The 15,742-nt window shown below is 41.9% G+C and overlaps 1 protein-coding gene across 2 annotated transcripts in view; it reads right to left on the reverse strand.

The window, feature by feature from the left end:
• Positions 1-683: 683 nt before the first annotated feature.
• The window catches only part of LOC143286104 (membrane-bound transcription factor site-1 protease-like), a 63,164-nt gene continuing 48,105 nt past the window's right edge, over positions 684-15,742 (reverse strand). The window contains exons 19-28 of one of the 2 annotated variants that reach the window (XM_076593691.1): positions 14,797-14,876; positions 14,153-14,345; positions 12,448-12,528; positions 10,810-10,853; positions 10,177-10,254; positions 7,902-8,045; positions 4,992-5,114; positions 3,673-3,799; positions 1,579-1,785; positions 684-816 (exon numbers count right to left, since the gene is read on the reverse strand). In XM_076593691.1, the coding sequence (XP_076449806.1) occupies positions 684-816; positions 1,579-1,785; positions 3,673-3,799; positions 4,992-5,114; positions 7,902-8,045; positions 10,177-10,254; positions 10,810-10,853; positions 12,448-12,528; positions 14,153-14,345; positions 14,797-14,876 (1,210 nt within the window). Of the gene's footprint in view, positions 817-1,578; positions 1,786-3,672; positions 3,800-4,991; positions 5,115-7,901; positions 8,046-8,749; positions 9,049-10,176; positions 10,255-10,809; positions 10,854-12,447; positions 12,529-14,152; positions 14,346-14,796; positions 14,877-15,742 lie in introns of those variants that run through there. The other variant, XM_076593692.1, reaches the window with a different exon arrangement.

Raw genomic sequence — 15,742 nt, forward strand, 5'->3', positions numbered from 1 at the left:
CATCAGAAATCATGTCATCATCATTGCAGCATCCATAGGGGAAAAAAAAAATCACAATCTATGTACAGTTGTCAATAAATAAGTGCGGATGTATCTGATTTGTGAGTAATACATCCACTCCCAACTGTTGGTAGTAAAATAAATCTGAGGGATCCAGCACCCACAATCATGCGTCAGCATGAAGTCATCAATGAACACATGCATGACACCCACGCATGCCCAATCATGGAGCACACTGCACACATAATTACCATCTCAGACAAATACACACCGATGCTCTTTTTTCTTAACACTCTCCCTCCATCTCTTTTACATGCACATCATAGACAGGAACACACACACAAAGAATATCTACAAATATGCACATGCTCACTCACATGACACACCCTGTGTATGCATATACATATAATGTAAGCTGACTGAGCACACACACACACACATAAACACACACACACACACACACACACCTGGACACAAACACACCTTCACAATCACAAATGCACACACACACACACACACACAAACAAGCACATACTCACATACACACACTAAAACATACTCACGTATGCACAAACTCATTAACTTACACTTTCGCTGACTTACACCCACCCACCCACCCACCTATTCCACTAAAATCCCCAATCATTCTAACGACTCCCATCCCCTCTCCCCTCCCAGTCTGGTCAGACCCCCGGAACTTTGACACCATAGAAGGTCTGTGCTGCTTTGCGCGATCTCCCAGGCTGCTTGCGAGGCTTTCTCTTGGGCCGTGATCTCCGCCTGTAGAACTGGTTGATCAGGAACAGCACCACCAACCTGAAGAAGAGAAAGAGGTGGGGGTTTTTTCATTTGTTACTCATGTTACATTTGGTTTTCCTTGGTTAAAAAAAAAAAAATCTGGACTATGGATCATACAAAATCATTATCAGTTGGTAAATATATTACTCTTTCTTATTTCTACACATTTTACAAAATATATTCATCCCCCGATAAGCATTTACATAACCTTCATGTATAACAGTAACATGAATAGATTTGCTTGAAAATGTCTTTCCCATTTGTCCAGTTGCAACCCACATTCACTTGTGTCAGTGAGTGTGCTTTTACATCTATGGGAATTATTACACTGCCATTTAAACAGCCATGCTCCCGTTTTGTGGTTTCATAACTCACCTAACACCAATATGGATTACAGGATCTTTTATGAGTCTTCTGCACAAAAGCGGTCAGGCACAAGTAGGTTTGTACATCTGTTGGTCTGGGAGATCAGGATAACCTTCACCCTAAAACCTGCAGGCACCGTGACTAAGATTCAAACCCAGGACCCTAAGCTTAAAAGTCCAATGCTTCAACCGCTCAGCTGTTATGACCGTTGTTGTCAGCACCTAAATATTGTCCCGTACAGGCTTGCACACTTCCTTCCAATGACTTGAAAAGTTGGATACACAATAAAGAAAAAAAAGTTTTTTTCTTCATTATTTCAGAAAAAAAACCAACCCACTCCCCAAAAAAACCCCAAGAACATTTGCACACACACACACATGCACACACACACACACAAACTTTCCGGCCCCTCACCCTGTGCTGAGGAAGGCGAGGACAGACAGGAAGGTGGGGTGGTCGGACACCAGACTGACCCCCGTCAGCTGACCGTCCACAAAGCCTGGCCGCTCCACGATCCCCGTCAGCTGGCCCCCCAGGGGGTTGTCCCCCCTCTTGTTCAGCGGCAACATGGCCGCCGGGTCAAGGTCGATGGACATAAGCTTCTGGGGCTGGTACAGGTTGCTGGAGGACACAAGGATGCGACAGTCTACAGCCTGCAGACATGCTGGGTGGAGTTTAACAGGTTCAGTTTCAGTTTCTCAAGGAGGCGCCACTGTGTTTGGACAAATCCATATATACGCCAAACCGCATCTGCTAGGCAGACGCCTGACCAGCAGCATAACCCAAAGCACTTGTCAGACTTAGAATGTGGTCATGCATACATATTTGTGTATTTATACCTGTCAAGAGTGGATTTCTTCTGCATAATTTTGTTAGAGGACAACACTTCTGTTGTGAAGGGTTCTTTTTCAGTGCGCCGAGTGCCTGCTGCATGCAGGATCTCAGTTTATTGTTTCACCTGAATGACTGGACGCTAAGCTTGATTTTCCAGTCAAACTTGTGAGAAAGGGTGAGACTGGAAATTGAACCCAGACCCTCAAGAACACTGGACTGGCGTCTTAACCATTCTGCACATCATTATCCTATCGTTTTACTTTTAACTTAAAACTCAGGTTTCCACTCAAATATGACTGTATTAACGGCATGGTAAAAACAGTTACATATGCAAAAGTCCACTTGAACAAATGAGTGAATGTGGGAGTTGCAGCCAAAGAATGCAGAAAGAAAGAAAGAAAGAAACTCAGACAGAGTTATTTGGCTGCTGAGTTTTCTCACTAACAGAAACTATGAATTATTTTTTGTAAGTTATACAGAAAATCCTAATTGAAAACCTTTTCATGTCTTTGTTCTTCTTCAAATTCTTAACAACTTTTAAAACCTTTATGAACTCTCTCAAAATCAGTTTCAGTTTCAAGGAGAGGTCAAAGTGTGCAGAATGATCTGAATAAATTACACCACACCAATTTAATTCAATTAAAAAAGAAAAAAAAAAGATTCAAAAGGAAAAGGGGATGGGACAGAGCTGATGCCTGACCTACGCATTGACCCAACACATGCAGTACCAGCGTGTTAATGTGTGTTATAACACACATCCACATGGTACAACCCAACAACAATCCGAACAGCAGCTGTGGTGAAGTAGTTAGCGCACGGACTGACCGCTGGGGAGATGCATGTTCAAGCCCCATCAAAGGTGGGATTTTTTCTGGCCTGTCGTGGGCTCCTACCCTGAGCTGAGTGTGCTTCTAAGACCGGGAGCACACAGTTTGTATTTTGTATTTGTATTTGTATTTCTTTTTATCACAACAGATTACTCTGTGTGAAATTCGGGCTGCTCTCCACAGGGAGAGCGCGTCGCTATACTACAGCGCCACCCATTTTTTTTGTATTTTTTCCTGCGTGCAGTTTTATTCGTTTTTCCTATCGAAGTGGATTTTTCTACAGAATTTTTTGCCAGGAACAACCCTTTTGTTGCCGTGGGTTCTTTTACGTGCGCTAAGTGCATGCTGCACGCGGGACCTCGGTTTATCGTCTCATCCGAATGACTAGCGTCCAGACCACCACTCAAGGTCTAGTGGAGGGGGAGAAAATATCGGCGGCTGAGCCGTCATGCGAACCAGCACGATCACATTCTCTCGCTTCCTAGGTGGACGCGTTACCTCTAGGCCATCACTCCACTTTTGAGGGTCATTCACAGCATGGATGCATCTTTAGGAGTGTTACTTGAATTTCCTGACCAACACTGCAGGTTTCTGTATCTCTTGGGCCTATTTAACACCAGGATATAATTATCATGGACACATTACGGGTGTATAGCCATGTCAACGAGTCCCCCCCAAAAAATGGACCTCGTAGCAGCATCGTCATCATCCCTGTTATCATTCGTCATTATGAAAATAAGAAAACAAAATGTCTGAAATACTGCAACACCAAACAGCAAAAACAACAAACAAACAAAAAAACTGATAGACAGAACCACTTTACAACCACTTTACACCATCCCCATACCTGGGGGCTGATTTGTTCAGTGGATGAGGTTTGGCCCAGTTCAGGCTTGGACATGGTGGCAAAGGGCGTGACCTAGACTTCCCAAGGTTACCTTCAATGACCTTGGAGTACCGATGAAGGTGATTTCCTGAAACATAATGTGAAAAAACAAAGGTTAGCTTTTCTGTTGTTACTGTTGCAAGTCTGCTTTAAAATTGATGAAATCTGATCTGCTTTTGGAAAAAAAGAAAAAAAAAAGGATGTGATATTCTGCACTATATGACAGAATATGCACACACAACAAGTTTAGTGAGTCTGACAGTGCCACGTGAAAGGAGCAATCATATCTATTATACAGCCAATAGAGTTAAACTGGCGTTTGGTATTACAGTAAAGTATGCTTGACAGTGTTGGTAGAGACTGACAGTGTTGGAAAAGAAGTAGATAATTATTGGACAAGACATAGGAGGTAACAGTGATCGAAAAGGGGAAGGGGTTGACAGTGTTGGACAAGACACAGAGTTTGGCAGTGTTGGAAAGGATGTAGGGGTCGACAGTGTTGGACAAGACAGAGTTTGACAGTGTTGGAAAAGATGTAGGGGTTGACAGTGGTGGACAAGACAGAGGTTGACAGTGTTCGAAAAGACATAAGGGTTGACAGTGTCGGAAAAGACACAAAGTTTGACAGTGTTGGAAAAGACGCAGGGGTTGACAGTGCTGGACAAGACACTAAGTTTGACAGTGTTGGAAAAGACGTAGGGGTTGACAGTATTGGACAAGACACAGAGATTGACAGTGCTGGAAAAGACGTAGGGGTTGACAGTATTGGAGAAGACACAGAGATTGACAGTGTTGGAAAAGTCATACGGGTTGACAGTGTTGGAAAAGACACAGAGGTTGACACTGTTTGACAAGACATAGGGGTTGACAGTGTCGGAAAAATCATAGGGGTTGACAGTGTTGGACAAGACACAGAGGTTGACAGTGTTGGAAAAGACGTAGGGGTTGACAGTGTTGGACAAGACACAGAGGTTGACAGTGTTGGAAAAGTCATAGGGGTTGACAGTGTTGGACAAGACACAAGAGGTTGACAGTGTCGGAAAAGTCATAGGGGTTGACAGTGTTGGACAAGACACAGAGGTTGACAGTGTTGGAAAAGGCGTAGGGGTTGACAGTGTTGGACAAGACACAGAGGTTGACAGTGTTGGAAAAGTCATAGGGGTTGAAAGTGTTGGACAAGACACAGAGGTTGACAGTGTTGGAAAAGACGTAGGGGTTGACAGTGTTGGACAAGACACAGAGGTTGACAGTGTTTGACAAGACACAGGGGTTGATAGCACCTTCCATTCTCTCTGGCAGCTCAGGCAGTGGGGGCAGGGGGACAGAGTCCTGCATGTAGAGGTTGGCTGGCAGCACCTTGTGGGCAGTGTACTCCAGCATCGCCTTCAGCATCCAGAAACAGTCTGCATCACACAGCATCATCATCATCGTCATCATCATCATCATCAGACCTCCAACTTGCATCAATAAACAGTCTGCAGCACACACAACAGTCACCACTCGGCTATTCACTTACTGAAACAAAAAACGGTGTTGCATCAACAATTCCAGAAAACAGAGCAAAGCCCCTACCCCTTCAAGAGTAAATATAATCCCTTCCCCACGACTGAACATTAAAAATAAAGGACCTTCAATGTTAGAGACAAACTGCTTGAAAAACAACACCAAACAAACAAAAGACAAAACAAAAAACAACTCAACCCTCCTTTGAAAATTAAAACAATTCCTTCTCCACCACTCAAAATTCAAAATAAAAGGGCCTTCAGAGTTACAGAGGGACTACAGATGCGCGCGCATGCACACACACACACACACACACACACACAGTGTCTGACATGACATGCCACACTTCTTAAACACATCCACTCACTCACACATGAACATGCTAGCACCCATGCATACACACAGACACAGACACACACACCAGTTGAAATACCTCCTAAATGAAAACCCATTTGCACACACCCACATACATCTATTATATGCACATACACTCACACCTAACTTCCTCCTGCAAAAAGTGAGCTCAGGAAAAGGAGCACTACACATAAATGCTCATAATCATAACAAAGTTATCACTTTATCTACGTGGAGGTGACTGGTGTCAAGAAAATGTTCATCATCATATCACAAAGAAATCATTCATTAAAAACATATGTGTTACTTGTATGCAGTTGAGTGGTGTGCACTGCTGTCTAGGCTATAAGCAGAACCACACACTTAGCTGACTGCGAGATCCCCCTAACAGGCCTGATAGTGCCAGACACTGCACTGATAAGTACCAGCTGCTGTGCCTGCTAACCCGTCACTGACCCTTCTTTGTCTTCTATTAAAGCGTGGCAATTTGCGCGCCTCTTTTGAGCGGGCTGGTGAGCATACTCCTATTTCTGCGGCATTAATGTTTTGCACCATTGGAAAGAGCGGACACTTATCTTTTTGATGGTGGTAGTACTTTCCTTGGCTGGTAAATATTTTTTAAGATAGCAGCATTTACTTGAGAGAACTGTGGTGACAATTGTGACTGGCGGTGGTGTGGTTTTTTTCATAGCAGAAGTACCGTGAGTTTGGTTTTCCTTCACATTCTGTTCTCTCACATTTCTTTCTTCCATTCCTTTCTTTCATTCTGTTTTCTTCCCTGTCTTTCTTTCGTGCTGTTTCTTTCCCTCTCTTTCTCTCCTTCATCCCTTCCTTTCTTGCGCGCTGTTTCCTTCCCTCTCTTTCTCTCCTTCTCCTTCATCCCTTCCTTTCTTTCGTTCTGTTTCCTTCTCTCTCTTTCTTTCGTCAGTGCTGCTTTCTCCCCTCTCTTTCTTTCTGTTTTCTTCCCTCTCTTTCTTTCATGCTGTTTCCTTCCTTCTCTTTCTCTCCTTCATCCCTTTCTTTCTTTCTTTCATCCTGTTTTCTTCCATCTCATTCTCTCGTTCTTTCTTCTTTTTTTAATTTTATTTTATTTCACTGTTTCTTTTTCACCTCCCATCTCCTGTTGTTCTTTGTTTCTGTTTATTCTCTCTCTCTCTCTTTCTCTCTCTCTCTCTCTGTCATCCTTTCTGTTTATCTTTCCTATTTCTTTCATTTGTTCTTCCTGTTTCTCTCACCCCTTCACCCCCACCCCTTTCTCTTCCCACGCCCTTCTTACTTTCATTAATCTCTCTCATCACCCATTCTTCCTGTTTCATCTCTTATTTATGTTTTCTTCTTTCTCTTTCTCACTCTTTTTTTCTTTCATCTCTCTGCTCGCCCCCCTCTCTGACATTTTCTTTCTTTATGCACTTCTTTGTTTCTTTCCTCTTATTCCTCTGTCTGTCTTGCACACATATTCTCTGCCAATTACTGTGTGATGAAGACTACCATTTTAACAGTTCTAGATTTAACACACACACACACACAAACCAGCAGAAATTTTTCTTACAAACCGCCAGAACAAACTGCCATCCACACCCCATACACGTGGCTGTGGTTTTCTTCAATGTGCGTGAATGACTGAATCAGTGTGCCTGTGGAGTACTTGTACAAGCTGCAAAACAGTTGTGATCTTTAACACGCCACAGCTTCCTTCAGAATTTCCAGCCATCAACACAGGTTAGTGAGAGGCATGCTGATGTGTAATGCTGTGCATGGAATGTATTGTCTGTGTTGAGCGAAATATGTGAGATTAGATTCAGTGTGTTAAAAATGTGTCAAAATGCATGTTACCAAACTGGTGGTAAGCATACCTGCTTTTTTCAAACAGTTATCCTGAGAAAAATAATCGGATGTTCACATTTGAGTTTCCTATCGTTTTAAAGCTAAGACTGTGCTCTTTCAAACCATACTATTTATTAAGCGATTGCGTTGACAAGCAGTGTGTTATCAAAAGTTAACGAAGAGGTGTTGTTTTCTCCCTGTGGCCACTGCCATCGCGCGGAACAGCACACTGGTCTTTCTCCCTCCCAACAGCTGATAACGGCTGGAGGCGCAACGTGAAAGAGAAGTCGTAGCGTTTTGTGCTCTCAGTTCTTCCAAGTTAAAGCTCCAACCCTTCCGGCGGTAGCGTGTTATTTTTAGGCGGCGCTTTTCCCTCCTGAGTTGAATGCAGGGTCAAGTTCGCTCCTCAGATGAACTAAACGTCAAGCGCTGAACAGCTGTGTGTGGAGAAAATGTTAGTTATCATCACACATATCTCTTGGCAAAAAAAACAAAAACACCTGTATTACCTCTCTGCAGGTGACTGGTGTCCAGACAGTTGGAGTCTCCATACAGCACGATACGGCCCGCACCTGGTTTGGCTGTGGTCTGGTACATGCCCAATATGGGCACCCCCTCTTTGCTTTGTGTCTCCCCCTTCAACACCTCGTATCCTGACACACACACACACACACACACACACAGATACAGAGTACAAGTGGAGTGATGGCCTAGAGGTAACGCGTCCGCCAAGGAAGCGAGACAGAATCTGAGCGCGCTGGTTCAAATCATGGCTCAGCCGCCGATATTTTCTCCCCCTCCACTAGACCTTGAGTGGTGGTCTGGACGCTAGTCACTCGGATGAGACGATAAACTGAGGTCCCGTGTGCAGCATGCACTTAGCGCACGTAAGAACCCACGGCAACAAAAGGGTTGTTCCTGGCAAAATTATGTAGAAAAATCCACTTCGATAGGAAAAACAAATAAAACTGCATGCAGGAAAAAATACAAAAAAAAGAAGAAAAAAAAGAAAAAAAGGGTGGTGCTGTAGTATAGCGACGCACTCTCCCTGGGGAGAGCAGCCTGAATTTCACACAGAGAAATCTGTTGTGATAAAAAGAAATACAAATACAAATACTTTACCATTCGGCTGAGCTACAGTCTGGCTGGCTCAACATCTTAGTGGTTAAAGTGTTGACTTTCAAGTTCAGGGTCTTGGGTTCGAATCCCAGCTATGGGTGCTTGGTGGTGGGTTAAGAGTGGAGATTTTTCTGATCTCCCAGGTCAACAAATTGTGCAGACCTACTGGTGCCTGCAAACCCATTGTGTGTATATGTATGTAGAAGATCGAATATGCATGTAAAAGGTCCTGTAATCAGTGTTTGGTGAATGATGGATACACTACTGTATCAGCATGCACTCTCCAGAAAATAAGCACAGCTGCCTACATTTAGAGGTTAAAAAAAAAACAACAACGAGAAGCAAGCATGTAAAGACCCATACAAAGATATGAGCAAATGTAGAAGTTGCAGCCCATAAATGCAGAATTCTGACTGCCTGATTTGTTAGGTTTTGACTTGTTTATATTGATGAAGAAGAAGGAGGAGGAGTTTGACGATGATGATGATGCTATGGAGGTCCATTTTGTAAGATGGTCCACTTGGATCGACAGGCAACCTGTTGTGCACAAAGGACACAAACCATGAATGAAAAGCAGCATCACCCTCCAAAAAATGCTTACAACCTTGCTTCATGTTTTCTGGCATCTTCATGAAAATAAGAAAATGCGTATGTTAATATAGAAAAAAAAATCAAAAAAATCTTAAACTCTTGGTTCCGATTATGGAAAAAGTGACATTATTTTAATAAAAGTATTATCAGTTGAATGAAAAAGAGGGAAAAAGATGGAAAAAGATGTAATGTTTAAGATGAGAAAGATCAGTTTAAAGCAAATTAAGTCCCCTAGCATTAATTACAGAGTAATTTCCCTTTTTTACTATCTGCACCAAAACGTTTGCAAAATAAATAAAACTTCCATGCTTAGCAAAAGAAGTTCCTGTTTGAACAAAAAATGATAATGATGACTGCTCTTGTTGTTGGGTCAGAATATCAGATCAAAGTGCCAAGTTTAGAGAATACAAAAAATATAAATATAACAGTAAATGCAGTTTGCATATAATTAGGCTTCATTATTTATTTTTTTGTGCCCATCCCAGAGGTGCAATATTGTTTTAAACAAGATGACTGGAAAGAACTGAATTTTTCCTATTTTTATGCCTAATTTGGTGTCAACTGACAAAGTATTTGCAGAGAAAATGTCAATGTTAAAGTTTACCATGGACACACAAACACACACACACAGACAACCGAACACCGGGTTAAAACATAGACTCACTTTGTTTACACAAGTGAGTCAAAAACGATGGGCTGCAACACTGCTGAAAGGACAGGAAAACTATTTGCAGAGACCCAAGCTTGGACACACAACCGACAGAGCTGGAGGAGTTCAGAGAACAGTTCTTAACAGTTTTTCTGTGCAGTGCTGTAATTCTTCACATTTAAAAAAAAAAAAGAAAAAAAAGAAAAAGAATAAAGATGATGACGAAGAATAAGAGGAAGAAGAAAAAGAAGAAGTAGAAGACGACGACAAATCCCTATTACAAATGTTGCTGCAGAAACAACGTACCAACACATTAGAGGAGGAGAGAGATGAAGAAAGATCTTGTACGCTACTCAGTAACATTTCAGTAACCGACAACACAGTCTTATCCTACCCCAAAGTGATAACTGATCAGACAGACTCACCCTGGTTCTTCAGTGTCTGGGTCAGGATCAGACCTTCTTGGGGAAACTTGGCAATGCTGGTTCCTGAGGCATAGTGCACTGGAAACACAAACGTATGTTCTCAGAGCATGTGTGGGGGTTGTGGATTGGTGTGTGTATGTGGTAGGTTGAGAAGTGCATGGGAACTGATGTGTATAGGTGTGTGATGTGAGGGGTGTGTGATTTGAGTTGGTGTGTGTGTGACTTAGTGGGTGAGGAGGGTGAGTCAGTGTGTGGTGGGTGTGAGCGTGGGTGGGATGTGTGTGTGTGTAGGGGATGGCTTGGGGTGGTGGTGAGGATGTGTCTGGTGTGTGGGTGTGTTGTTTGTATGCAATTGTGCTCATGTATGTGTGTACACACTAATGTGTGCATGTGTGTATGAATCTGCAAGTAAAAATATATGTGTATGCATGTACCTGTGTATGCATGTACCTGTGTGTGTGTGTATATGTGTGTGTGTGTGTGTGTGTGAATGTATAATACACATGTGCATATATGTGTGCGGGCCAAGAGTGGGTATATGTGTGTGTCCACGTGTATGCGTGCATGTGTGTGCAATGTGACACAGAAGCAAAGCTTATCCACTGTCCACAGCCAGTCGCTGTGTGTACTCACTCTCATGCTGGCCGACGGTGAAGTCTCCCTCATACACCTCGTCACTGAAATCAGGAATGTACACAACAAATTTCAGACAATGGACATACACACACTGAAGATAACAGGCACGCTGTTCATACAGGTTCTCAACTTCAAAATTGACAAACCTTTCACAACTCTTTAACCCATTCCACCCAGAGGAGCTTACAGCCTCAGCAGTCTTCCATGCCGTACTGATGCAGAAAAAAATATACTGTTTTTCTTCCAAATATGTGTGGACAAATCCGGAAATACTATGGAAGTTAGTTCCCTTTCTTTGGACGAATCACATCCAGCTTTTGGGATTTTCAAGATGCTCCCCTCTGGTCGACGGTACAGAAGTATAAGGACGAAAACCAATCGCTTCGCCAACAGCTTTCCCCCCAAAGCAGTCAATGCCCTGTCTCTTAACAAATCCAGTGTGATAAACAGAATTGTGCAACCAACAACCATCTACCAAAAAGATCTAGTCATCAGCCGCAACCACATGTAATATGCAGCTTCTGTTCAAACGTGTGTGTGTGTGTGTGCGTGTGTGCACAAGTTTTTATATTGATATGCACTTATATGTATCCTAATTTCTACTGTATCTGTGTTTGTGTATGATTTTCGATTTATGTTCGTATCTTGTTATGTACTATCCCTCCCAATATTCCTTGTGACCCTGGTACACTTGGAAATAAAGACGTATTCTATTCTATTCTATTGTGGTTTATGCATATGTGTAGAAGCATGAAAAACATTTTAATGAGACAATTTTTACACCAGAGCAATGCGCAGGCACAGGTCTCAATGAGTTAAAACACCAAAAGCCAAAAAATTAAAAACTATCAATCTGGGAATCTGAATGAAAGGCAAAATATTCTGAAATGCTGGCTTATGCCCTTTGCATGACCTGTCTTCTGCTCCATATTTGGAAATAGCAAATTCAGTCAGAAGGATTCTTTTGCCTTTTGGAAAACCAAGAATTAAAAACTATTAATATGGGAACCTGGATGAAAGGCACAATAGTTTAAATGCTGGCTTATGCCCTTTGCATGATCTCTTCTGCTCCATACAATCATGGACATAGTGAATACAGTCAGGAGGATCCTTTTTCCTTTTGGGATCTGGCTTTTAAAATCATTATTCTATTCTTAAATTAAATTCAAGGTGGTACATTTCCCTGCTGTGTTTTACCACGGGCAGAAATAATGTACATTTTTTGTTTTAATTCTAGAGAGACCCAAAATCAAAACCTTTAATAGACTTGAGGTGTTTTTTGTTTTTTTAAAAAAGACTTTTAAGGACATAATAAATGAACATTAGTTTTTACAAATTCTTAAAAACAACCTTTTAAACTGTTATGAACATTGCAGGCAAAGCCAACAAGAGAAAAACTTTAGACAGTAGCAGGTTTGTTTATATGTTAACCTGCAAAATCGGAAAAAAAATTCACCCTTAACTCACTAGGCACAGCAAGGAGTAAAACCTAGGACTCTAAGATTGAATGTCCAATGCTCTAACCACTCAGCTGTCATAAAGCGACAGAATACACCTGATACAAACAATACAGAGACAGACCGACAGAGTGTGGCAGACAGAATACAGCCGACAACAGTACAGAGACAGACCGACCTGAAGGCCATGTTGTAGGGCAGAAGAAGGTCATTGATAGCAGGGATGTTGGCACCGCCCGTGTCTGGCATCCACCATTGTCTGCACACACACACACACACACACATACACACACACACGCACACACACACACACACACACACACACACACACACAGTGGACACACAATTCTGCATAACATACACCAAATTTATAATCATTTAAAAGATAAGAATTTTCTTTTATCATTTTCTTCAGTGTCACAGTCAAATGTTTGAATTATTTCAACAGGATCAGTAAGAGATGCCAACAGTTTGGAAAAAAAAAAATAACGAAAAATCCCACAACAACAACAGTAAAGCACCTTGTATGTTACACTTAATTAGACATACCACCTTATTAGAACACATTCCTTTGGAATAACTAGAGAGGAATCACTGCACAACCACAATTCTGTAAATTACAATCTTCACGCACAGTCAACGTTCACCGTTTATTCGTTTGTTTTAAATTCAATTTACAACAAAGTTCAGCAGTCATCCTGATTATCTATTATGGTTGTCTGCCTTTGTCCCAGGGTCATTAGTCCATCAGAGAACAATCAATGCTAGGATGTTAGAAGAACACACACCAGAGGAGACCCTGCTCTACTGCTGTGTCATTCAGCAGTGTTAATTAGTGCATTTAAAAAAAAAAAATGTAATGATGACAATAATCACTTAGTTACAGGGCTAGAATGAGTGAGTGTTTCACAGTTTTGACTCACTTCTGGCATAAAGGGAGTTAAAAAGGTTATGACATATGAAAGGCTAACCATGTCATCCAGTAGCGATTTTATTCCTCTTTGTATATTTTCTACGTTAATTCTATTTCAAGATCTGACAGTCATTTAAACAACAGCAAAAAAAAACGTCTGTGGAGATATCATAAAATCAATACATGTGTTCCATCTAACACATGGGCAAGAGTAACTGATTTCTGTAATATTGAAAAACTGTGACTGGGGTCTAGGCACCACCTGCAGGCATGCTAAGTTTAAGAAAAAGAAAAAAACAAGACAACATTTCAATAAAGAAATCTGTATAATGCGGAAGCACTCCCACCCATCAATGTTTATGTGAAGGTTAGGCATCTGCTCCTCTTTTATATTTTTGGGAGGCAGCTGATGTCGTGTGGTGTATATCATCGATCTGCCCTCATGCATCGACACCTCCTTGAAACTGAGCATGCTTACAAAAAAAAAATATTAAAAAAGGAAATTTTCTTCCTAAAATTACGTTTAAGTAACATACTTACCATGACCCACTAGTGCAGACTCCGGCAGGGGTCTGATTCCTGTCCTGTGCAAACTACTACCCGCCTATGTGGAGAAAACGAAAGTAGCTACGGCCAATAACCTCCCGAAGTAGGTTACCTCCCCTGTGTATCCCTGACTAGCGTCCTCTTTTTCTGGCAGCCATCTTGACTCCTGATCCTGTGCTCTTCATACGGCTAAGTTTTTTTGTATTTCTGTCTGTCTATCGATTCTTTGGCACTCATGTTTTGTATCTGACGAAGACTTTTATTAGGTCACAAACTTACTTAGCTCGTTTGGCCAATTGAGCTAAAATTATGGCGCAATCTCAATCATAAGAGCCCTCTACCTCGGGTAGGTACAGGTACAGGTACAGTATTTGGGGGCAGAAGTTTTTAAAAGAGAGAGAAAAAAAAAGAGACAAAAACCCACCTTGTATTCTCATCGTAGAAGCGGACCTTCTTCATGACGGAGACGTTGTACCAGTCGGCGAAGACGATGATGGAGAGGCCGTTGTCAACGTCACGCTTCAGCTTGGTCACCTCCTCTGGGAAATACTCCTCCTCCGCGTCCACCATCAGCAGGGTGCCGTACTGACTGGCGTCAAAACAGGTGAAGGGGGAGCCTGGTGGAGGAGGGAGGAGGAGGATTTTTGTTTTATGTCCCATCACACATACTGCTGATTTTAGATATCTTGTTGGAGTATTCATTTTCACATTTGTTTAATGATGGTAGATGAATGTGTCAATACTATAACCTATGGTGAACACTCTTTTCTCTTTGTATATCCCCTTAAGTACTACAATACTCCATCTTTAATATGACATTGCTTTTTGCAAGTGAAAATAAATCATTGGTCATGCACTTGGCTGTATTCCTAGACAAGGCTTTGAAAGTATGATGCTTACAGTTTTATGTTTGTGTTGTACCTCTGCATTTACTTGTAACCACCCCTATTGACATGGGCCAGTAGCCTTTTCATTAAAACATTTAAGTATTCAGTGTTCAGTGCTGTCACTCTCTCTTGCTCTCACTTTCTCACTTACACACACACACACACAAAGAAATGAACTCACCCAGCACTTCCACATAGTATCCACTGGTCCTCAGGTGTTGGTACATGTCCCTGAAGTTGGTGTGAATGTGGTCTCCATTCCTGGTATCGGAAACAGATGTATGTGAAGGAAGTGCAGTGAAGAGAGAGAGCGAGACAAAGTTTAAAAAAAAAATCAGAATCAGAAGACATTTGGGCAGAGGAACAGAGAGAAAGACAAGTGAGGACAGAACAGTGACAAGAGATAGAGAAAGTAAAAAGTGCAAACAAAATCAAGAGACAGAGACCTGTGGACAGAGGGACACAGAGAATGACATATGAGGACTGAGCAGAGAAAGAGACAGTGAGAAAAAGAAAGAAAAGTCAAGAGACAGAGACATATCGACAGAGGGACAGAAAGAAAGACATGTGAGGACAGAGCAGTGACGATAGAAAACACAACAAATCAAAAGACACAGAGATATAGACAGAGGGACAGAGATATATGCATATGTGGAAAGGACAGTGACAAGACAGGAAAAAAAAATCAGACAGACAGACAAACAAAGAAACAAAGACATATTACTAATAGGAGGAGTTTGTATTATACTCCATGTTTGGTGTTAAATATACTTACCATGTCAAACTGATGCAAACTAGGCCTATTGGTTTGCTCTGCTTGGCCAAATTTCGCGCGGCTAACAGTGAAAAGATGGGCCCACCGCTCTCAGCCAATCAAACGCCTCTAAAAACTATAAGCGCTTAATCATTCCGTGGCCATGAACAAAAATGCCCCATGAGAACCACGGCGGAGACGCGGGGACGGACGGGCGGGCATTCGAGTTTGACATGGTAAGTATATTTAACACCAAACATGGAGTATAATACAAACTCCTCCTTTTGGTGTCATATACTGTACCATGTCAAACTGATGCAGAATTTAAAGCAAATGGAGGCGGGCAACGCCTACTGGTTCATATGGGGAGCCC

The sequence above is a fragment of the Babylonia areolata genome, chromosome 9, assembly GCF_041734735.1.
Source record: "Babylonia areolata isolate BAREFJ2019XMU chromosome 9, ASM4173473v1, whole genome shotgun sequence".
In the NCBI taxonomy this organism is placed as follows: Eukaryota; Metazoa; Mollusca; class Gastropoda; order Neogastropoda; family Buccinidae; genus Babylonia; species Babylonia areolata.